Source organism: Onychostruthus taczanowskii, unplaced genomic scaffold (assembly GCF_017590055.1).
Source record: "Onychostruthus taczanowskii isolate IOZ18803 unplaced genomic scaffold, ASM1759005v1 scaffold206, whole genome shotgun sequence".
NCBI classification, from domain to species: Eukaryota; Metazoa; Chordata; class Aves; order Passeriformes; family Passeridae; genus Onychostruthus; species Onychostruthus taczanowskii.
In genome coordinates this window covers 431515-440344 of record NW_024499307.1, presented here as the reverse complement: position 1 = coordinate 440344, position 8830 = coordinate 431515, and the positions used below count along the sequence as shown (strand labels likewise).

The 8830-nt window shown below is 66.7% G+C and overlaps 2 protein-coding genes across 2 annotated transcripts in view; one reads left to right on the top strand and one right to left on the bottom strand.

Moving 5' to 3' along the window:
• The window catches only part of HNRNPA1 (heterogeneous nuclear ribonucleoprotein A1), a 6800-nt gene extending 1270 nt beyond the window's left edge, over window positions 1-5530 (bottom strand). Inside the window, exons 1-6 of the mRNA XM_041403917.1 lie at window positions 5383-5530; window positions 4219-4335; window positions 2532-2678; window positions 1259-1469; window positions 94-186; window positions 5-16 (exon numbers count right to left, since the gene is read on the bottom strand). Coding sequence (XP_041259851.1) covers window positions 5-16; window positions 94-186; window positions 1259-1469; window positions 2532-2678; window positions 4219-4335; window positions 5383-5397 — 595 coding nt within the window. The 5' untranslated portion in view covers window positions 5398-5530. The remainder of the gene's footprint in view (window positions 1-4; window positions 17-93; window positions 187-1258; window positions 1470-2531; window positions 2679-4218; window positions 4336-5382) is intronic.
• Window positions 5531-5870: 340 nt separating this feature from the next.
• Window positions 5871-8830, top strand: part of CBX5 (chromobox 5) — a 6225-nt gene continuing 3265 nt past the window's right edge. The window contains exons 1-2 of the mRNA XM_041403895.1: window positions 5871-5893; window positions 8286-8437. Of these exons, the coding sequence (XP_041259829.1) occupies window positions 8301-8437 (137 nt within the window). The 5' untranslated portion in view covers window positions 5871-5893; window positions 8286-8300. The remainder of the gene's footprint in view (window positions 5894-8285; window positions 8438-8830) is intronic.

The following is an 8830-nucleotide window of genomic DNA, read 5'->3' as shown; positions in this document are numbered from 1 at the left end:
GGGGGGGGGGCACAGCCTTTAGGCACGGCGCGGGTGGCACGGGCGGCGCTGGCACGGCGGGGACGCGGCCGGGGCCGCGGGCCGGGCGCTCACCTCGCTGGCCGGCCGAGGCGCTGGCCATCTCCTGCTTGGACAGCGCCTTGCGCACCTCGCAGTTGTGCCCGTTCACCGTGTGGTACTTCTGGACTGCGGGGACACCGGGGCTCAGCCGGGACGGCAGCGACCCCGCCGGGATGGCAGCGACCCCACAGGGATGGCACTGACCCCAAGGGGATGGCAGTGACCCCACCAAGATGGCACTGACCCCGCCGGGATGGCACTGACCCCGCCGGGATGGCACGGACCCCACCGGGATGGCCCCACTGGGATGGCAGCGACCCCACAGGGATGGCAGCGACCCGGCCGGGATGGCAGCAACCCCGCCAGGATGGCACGGACCCCACAGGGATGGCAGTGACCCCAAGGGGATGGCACTGACCCCGCCGGGATGGCACTGACCCCGCTGGGATGGCACTGACCCCACAGGGATGGCAGTGACCCCACAGGGACGGCAGCGATCCCACAGGGATGGCACTGACCCCACTGGGATGGCACGGACCCCACAGGGATGGCAGTGACCCCACCGGGATGGCAGTGACCCCGCCGGGATGGCACTGACCCCGCCGGGATGGCACTGACCCCAATGGGATGGCAGCGACCCCAAGGGGATGGCAGCAACCCCACCGGGATGGCACTGACCCCACCGGAATGGCACTGACCCCAAGGGGGTGGCACTGACCCCACACTGTCCCCAGCCAGACTGTCACCCTCCCAGTGTCCCCAGGCTGTCCCCATCCAAGCTGTCCCCCCCAGGCTGTCCCCAGGCTGCCCCATCCAGGCTGTCCCCAGTGTTCCCGGGCTGTCACCCCCAGGCTGTCCCCACACTCTCACCCCCAGGCTGTCCCTGCGCTGCCCCATCCAGGCTGTCCCCACAGTGTCCCTGCAGTGTCCTCATCCAGCCTGTCCCCCCAGTGTCCCTGGGCTGTCACCCCCAGGCTGTCCCTGCACTGTCCCCATCCAGGCTGTCACCCCCACGCTATCCCCGCAGTGTCCCCATCCAGGCTGTCCCCACGCTGCTCCATCCAGGCTGTTCCCCCAGTGTCCCCACACTGTCACCCCCAGGCTGTCCCTGCACTGTCCCCATCCAGGCTGTCACCCCCAGGCTTTCCCCACACTGTCACCCCCAGGCTGTCCCCGCAGTGTCCCCAGCGTCACTCACTGACGATTTTGTCCACGGAGTCGTGGTCGTCGAAGGTGACGAAGGCGAAGCCGCGCTTCTTGCCGCTGCCGCGGTCGGTCATGATCTCGATGACCTCGATCTTGCCGTACTGGCCGAAGTAGTCGCGCAGGTGATGCTCCTCCGTGTCCTCCTTGATGCCGCCCACGAAGATCTTCTTCACCGTCAGGTGCGCCCCGGGCCGCTGCGAGTCCTGGGGACAGCGGGGACAGCCTGCCAGCGGGCACGGGGCCACCGCTGCCACTGTCCCTGTCCCTGGGGCCACCGCCGGGAGCAGGCAGGGACACGGACACTGTCACTGTCCCCGGGGCCACAGCCACTGTCACTGTCCCTGTCCCTGTCCCCGGGGCCACTGCTGGGAGCAGGCAAGGACACGGCCACTGTCCCTGTCCCCAGGGCCACTGCTGGGAGCAGGCAGGGACACAGCCACTGTCACTGTCACTGTCCCTGTCCCCGGGGCCACCGCCGGGAGCAGGCAGGGACACGGACACTGTCCCTGTCCCCAGGGCCACTGCTGGCAGCAGGCACCGACACGGCCGCTGTCACTGTCCCTGTCCCCAGGGCCACCGCCGGGAGCAGGCACCGGCACGGCCACTGTCCCTGTCCCCAGGGCCACCGCCGGGAGCAGGCAGGGACACGGCCACTGTCCCTGTCCCCAGGGCCACTGTCACTGTCCCTGGGGCCACCGCCGGGAGCAGGCACCGACACGGCCACTGTCACTGTCCCTGTCCCTGTCCCCAGGGCCACTGCTGGGAGCAGGCAGGGACACGGACACGGCCACTGTCACTGTCCCCAGGGCCACCGCTGGGAGCAACAGGCATAGACACTGTCACTGTCCCTAGGGCCACCACCAGGAACAGGCACGGACATGGCCACTGTCACTGTCCCCAGAGCCACCGCCAGGAGCAGGCAGGGACATGGCCACTGTCACTGTCCCCAGGGCCACCACTGGGAGCAGGCAGGGACACAGCCACTGTCACTGTCCCCAGGGCCACCGCTGGAAGCAGCAGGCACAGCCACCACCACATCTGTCCCCAGTGTCCCTCACCTCTCTGGACACGGCCCGTTTGGGCTCCACCACCCTGCTGTGACCCCAGGGTCCCCTCAGTGTCCCCAGTGTCCCCTCAGTGTCCCCAGGGTCCCTCACCTCTCTGGACACGGCCCGTTTGGGCTCCACCACCCTGCCATGTCCCCTCAGTGTCCCCAGTGTCCCCTCAGTGTCCCCAGGGTCCCCAATGTCCCCAGGGTCCCTCACCTCTCTGGACACGGCCCGTTTGGGCTCCACCACCCTGCCATCCACCTTGTGTGGCCGCGCGTTCATGGCAGCGTCGACCTCCTCGACCGAGGAGTAGGTGACGAACCCGAAGCCCCGCGAGCGCTTCGTGTTGGGGTCCCGCATCACCTGGGGACAGGGACACGTCAGGGACGGGGCAGGGACACGGGGGACAGGGCAGGGACACAGGGACCTGGGGACACAGGCTGGGATGTGGCAAAGCCAAAGCCCCACAAGCACTTTGTGTTGGGGGTCCGCATCACCTGGGGACAGGGACACGTCAGGGACAGGGCAGGGACATGGGGGACAGACACAGGGACACGTCAGGGACACATCAGGGACAGGGCAGAGACACAGGGGACAAGACAGGGACACAGGTGAGAAGTCACATACAGGTCACACATGGAGAAAGGGACACACACAGGTGACACAGAAGAGACGCACACAAGTGACACAGGTAACACAGGTGACAGGTCACACACACACGCCTGCGGGGCGCAGTTTATAGAGGTGTTGGGGGTGGCCTGGGTTTAGGGGTTGTGGGCTGGGCTTAGGGGTCCTGGGTCAGGTTTAGGGGTCCTGGGCCGATTTTAGGGGTCCTGGGCTGTGTTTAGGGATTGTGGGCTGAGTTTAGGGGTCCTGGGCCGGGTTTAGGGGTCCCAAGGAGAGATTTGGTGATCCCAAGGGAAGCTTTTGGGCTCCCAGGGCTGTTTTTGTTGATCCCAGGCCCGTTCCGGGGTGCCCAGGCCCATTTTAGGGTCCCCAGCCCCATTCCGGGGTGCCCAGGCCCATTTCAGCACTCCCAGCCCCGTTCCGGGGTACCCAGCTCCCGGTTCAGGGGTTCTCAGGCCGTTCCGGGGTGCCCAGCCCGTTCTGGGGTGCCCAGCCCGTTCCAGGATGCCCAGCCCGTTTCGGGTTCCCCAGCCCGTTCTGGGGTGCCCAGCCCGTTTTGGGGTCCCCAGCCCCATTTTCGGGGTGCCCAGCCCCGTTGCAGGTGCCCAGCCCGTTTTTGGGGTGCCCAGCCCGTTGCAGGTCCCCCAGCCCCATTCCAGGGTGCCCAGCCCGTTCAGCTCCCGGTTCAGGGGTTCTCAGGCCCATTCCAGGGTCCCCAGCCCGTTCTGGGGTGCCCAGCCCGTTTTGGGGTCCCCAGCCCCATTTTCGGGGTGCCCAGCCCCGTTGCACAGCCCGTTCCGGGGTGCCCAGCCCATTTTTGGGGAGCCCAGCCCGTTCCAGGGTGCCCAGCCCGTTCCAGGGTCCCCAGCCCGTTTCGGGTTCCCCAGCCCGTTCCAGGGTCCCAGCCCGTTTTTGGGGTGCCCAGCCCCGTTCCGGGGTCTCCAGCCCGTTCCAGGGTCCCCAGCCCGTTTCGGGGTCCCCAGCCCGTTTTCGGGGTGCCCAGCCCGTTTTTGGGGTGCCCAGCCCGTTTTTGGGGCGCCGCCCGTTCCGGGGCGCCCAGCCCCATTTCTGGGGTGCCCAGCCCATTTTTGGGGAGCCCAGCCCGTTCCAGGGTCCCCAGCCCGTTTCGGGGTGCCCAGCCCGTTCCAGGGTCCCCAGCCCGTTTCGGGGTGCCCAGCCCGTTCCAGGGTCCCCAGCCCGTTTCGGGGTCCCCAGCCCGTTTTCGGGGTGCCCAGCCCGTTTTTGGGGTGCCCAGCCCGTTTTTGGGGCGCCTCACCACGCAGTCGGTGAGCGTGCCCCACTGCTCGAAGTGGCTGCGCAGGCTCTCGTCCGTGGTCTCGAAGCTCAGGCCCCCGATGAACAGCTTCCGCAGCTGCTCCGGCTCCTTCGGGGACTGCGGGCGCGGCACGGGCTCAGGGGACCCCAGAACCCAGAGACGGGGTCCCCAGAACCCAGAGACGGGGTCAGGGGACCCCAGAACCCCCAAGATGGGCTCAGGGGAGCCCAGAACCCAGAGACGGGGTCACGGGGACCCCAGAACCCCCGACACGGGGTCAGGGGACCCCAGAACCCAGAGACGGGCTCAGGGGACCCCAGAGACGGGGTCGGGGGGACCCCAGAACCCCGAGACAGGGTCCCCAGAACCCAGAGACGGGGTCGGGGGGAACCCCAAAACACAGAGACGGGGTCGGGGGAGCCCAGAACCCAGAGACGGAGTCACAGGGACCCCAGAACCCAGAGACGGGGTCACGGGGACCCCAGAACCCAGAGACAGAGTCACAGGGACCCCAGAATCCCGAGATGGGGTCAGGGGAGCCCCAAAACCCTGAGACAGGGTCACGGGACCCCAGAACCCCGAGATGGGGTCAGGGGAGCCCCAAAACCCCCGACACGGGGTCACGGGGACCGCAGAACCCCGAGATGGGGTCAGACAAACCCCAAAACCCCCCCAATGGGGCAAGGACGGGGTCAGGGGAACCCCAAAACCGCCTCACACAGCTCACAGAGCTGGGCACCCCCACAACCCCCCCAAAATCCCCCCAGCCAGCTCATGGGGGATCAGGGGGATCCCCAAACCCCTGAGACAGGGTCATGGGGCTGGGGAGCCCCAAAATCCCCTCACTCAGCTCATGGGGGGGGTCTGAGAAACCCCAACCCCCCCCAAAATCCCTTCACCCAGCTGCAGGGGGGGCTGACACCTCAAAACCCCTCCTGACACCCCAAAATACCTCATGGGACCCCCCCCGCAGCTCCTGAGACCCCAAAATCCCTCCTGGGACCCCCCCCCACAGGTCCTCACACCCCAAAATCCCTCCTGGGACCCCCCCCCACAGCTCCTCACACCCCAAAATCCCTCCTGGGACCGCGGACGGGATCGAAAAAAATAAAGAAAAACCAACGCGCGCGGATCGGCGAGCGGGAACGCGGGGCGAGCGCTGACCTCGGCCTTGGCCATGGCGGCGGCGCGGGGCGGGGCGGGCCGGGCGGTGGCGGCAGCGCGCGATGCTCCCTCTGCGAGGGCCGACACGGAAAGGGGCCGAGCGACGCGAGCGCCGCCGCCTCACCCCGCCGCCCCCGCCGCCCTCACGGCCCCCGCGCCGCCTCCCATTGGCTGACGCCTCCCGGCGCCGCCGCTCTATTGGATGGCTCGCCGCGCTCCGCCCTGGGAGGCGAAGCCGATTGGCTGCTCAGCGAAACGTCCCGCCCCCGCGCCGCGGTGATTGGAGGGAATTGCTGTCGCCACGCCCCGCGCGGCTTTTCCCGCTCCGGCCCGGAGACTCCTCGGCGCGCGGCTGATTGGTTGGAGCGGCGGAGGGCCCGCCCCCAAGGAGGCGCTCATTGGCTGGGCGCGCGGGGGGACGGTCTCTATTGGCGGGCGCGGCCGTCGCTCAGCGCGGGCGGCCGGCGGGCCCAGCGCATCTCGGCGAGCGCCGGAGCCGGTCCCCGCGCAGGTAGCGCCGGCGGCGGGCGGCGGATGAATGGGCGGCAGCGCGGGGGCGGGTCCGCCGCTGTGACGGGCAGGCGCGGCGGCCAATGGATGCGGGCAGAAGGCGGGGCCACGCGCGGAGTGACGGGCGCGTTATTTAATAGCATCGAACGGGAGGCGGGCCGCAGCGTGGATTGGCAGGTGCACTGACCAATAGGCGCGCAGTGAGGGCGGGGCGGCGCTTGGAGCGACGGCTCCACCGCCCAACAGTAGCGCGGCGGGGTGTGGCGAGCGCCGGGGCGCTCATCCAATCATCTCGCTAGCGCGCGGAGGCTCTGCCCAATGGCGTGTCGCGGCGCGCTTCTAACCCCGCCCCCAGCCCCGCGTCCCGGGCCCTCAGCGGCGCTTTGAACCCAAAGCTGGAGCTTTTTGCCCCAAAACCGCGGGGGTTGCGCTCAGAGCGCCGCGCTCCGCCTCAGAGCGGCGCTTTCCCGCCTCAGAGCGGCCGCTTTCCCCTCACGGCCGCGGGGTTCGGCGCTGGAAAGGCGCCTTTGGCCTCGGCGCGGCGCCGGCCCTTTGTTCCCTCAGGGTTCGCGCGATCGGCGGCCCGGGGGCTCCGCCGCGGCTTTTCCCGTCCAAAATCGCCTTTTCCCACCCGAACCGGCCCCGCTTCCCCTCAGGAATCCGCCCCCGGCCTCGCGGTTCCCGCCCAAAATTGCCGGGAATCCGGCAGGAAATTCCAGCCGGGAGCGAGGAATTCCCCGGTCCCTCCCGGGGCTGCCTTTGGAAGAAAAATCCTGGCTTGAGGGGGAAAAAATATCCCAAATTGGGGTTTTCTTAAAGCGTCTTTTATTTAAGTGGTCCTCGTTTCTGAGGGGGTCAGCCCAAATTCCATTTCCCTGCTCCCAAATCCCCCCCTCGGTTTTAGGGGATTTGTTTTAAATTCTATTTTGCTCTGCCTGAATTCTCTGGGGGGTTTTTTTAGGTTTTTTTCTCTCCAAGTCGTGTTTCTTTGTGCCTAAATCCTCACTGGTTTTTAGGAATTGGCCCCTGCTGTGCTCCCCATTGGGATCCGCTTTGAGAATCCCAAAATGACCCCAAATTCCTTTTGGGGGTCCCAAAATGACCCCAGATCCCTTTTGGGGATCCCAAAATGACCCTAAATCCCTTTTGGGGATCCCAAAATGACCCCAGATCCCTCCTTGGGATTCCAAAATGACCCCAAATCCCTCTTGGGGATCCCAAAATGACCACAGATCCCTTTTGGGGATCCCAAAATGACCCTAAATCCCTTTTGGGGATCCCAAAATAACCCCAGATCCCTCTTGGGGATCCCAAAATTACCCCAAATCCCTTTTGGGGATCCCAAAATGACCCTAAATCCCTTTTGGGGTCCCAAAATGACCCCAAATTCCTCTTGGGGTCCCAAAATGACCACAGATCCCTCCTTGGGATTCCAAAATGACCCCAGATCCCTCTTGGCGTCCCCAGGTGTCCCCAAATTCCTCTTGGGGATCCCAAAATGGCCCCAAATTCCTCTTGGGATCCCAAAATGACCACAGATCCCTCCTTGGGATTCCAAAATGACCCCAAATCCCTCTTGGGGATCCCAAAATGACCCCAGATCCCTTTTGGGGGTCCCAAAATGACCCTAAATCCCTTTTGGGGTCCCAAAATGACCCCAAATCCCTCTTGGTGTCCCCAGATCCCTCTCGGAGGTCCCCAGCTCACCCCATGTCCCCTTTCAGGGGCTCCAGGAGCCTCAAATCTCCCTTTGGGGGTCCTGGGATGACCCCAAATCCCCCCCGAGCTGTCCCCTGTCCCCCCCGGGTGACAACGCCGTGTCCCCGGAGCGGTGGCTGCGCTGTGGGCAGGAGGAGCAGTGACATTCCCTTTCCCACGGTGACACTGCTGTCCCTGTCCCCAGAGCGGTGGCTGTGCTGTGGGCAGGAGGAGCAGTGCCCTGGGTGACATTGCCATGGTGACACTGCTGTCCCTGTCCCTAGAGCAGTGTCCTGTCCCACGGTGACATTCCCTGTGCCACGGTGACATTCCCTGTGCCATGGTGACATTCTTGTCCCTGTCCCCAGAGCGGTGGCTGCGCTATGGGCAGGAGGAGCAGTGCCCTGTCCCACGGTGACATTCCCTGTCCCACGGTGACACTGCTGTCCCTGTCCCTGTCCCCAGAGCGGTGGCTGCGCTATGGGCAGGAGGAGCCGGCGGGCAGTGTCCTGTCCCACGGTGACATTCCCTGTCCCACGGTGACACTGCTGTCCCTGTCCCTGTCCCCAGAGCGGTGGCTGCGCTATGGGCAGGAGGAGCCCGTGGGTGACATTCCCACGGTGACATTGCTGTCCCTGTCCCTAGAGCAGTGTCCTGTCCCACAGTGACACTGCTGTCCCTGTCCCTGTCCCCAGAGCGGTGGCTGCGCTATGGGCAGGAGGAGCCGGCGGGCAGCCGACAGCTCGTCCTCGGGGGAGGAGGAGGAGTATGTGGTGGAGAAGGTTCTGGATCGGCGCGTGGTGAGGGGCCAGGCCGAGTACCTGCTCAAGTGGAAGGGCTTCTCCGAGTGAGTGACACGGGGACACGGGGACAGCCCGGGAGGGGACAGCGCCCGGGAGGGGACAGCGCCCTGGGCGTCCCTGACCCTGTCCCGGGTGTCCCCTGGCGGTGTCCCCAGGTGTCCCTGACCCTGTCCCTGGGTGTCCCGGGGTGTCCCTGACCCTGTCCCAGGTGTCCCCGGGTGTCCCTGACCCTGTCCCGGGTGTCCCCTATCCCCGGGTGTCCCTGACCCTGTCCCCGGGTGTCAGGGGTGTCCCTGACCCTGTCCCCGGGTGTCCCCTGTCCCTGGGTGTCCCCTGACCCTGTCCCCGGTGTCCCCTGTCCCCGGATGTCAGGGGTGTCCCTGACCCTGTCCCCGGTGTCCCGGGTGTCCGGGACCCCCTCGGCGGGCGAACACGTG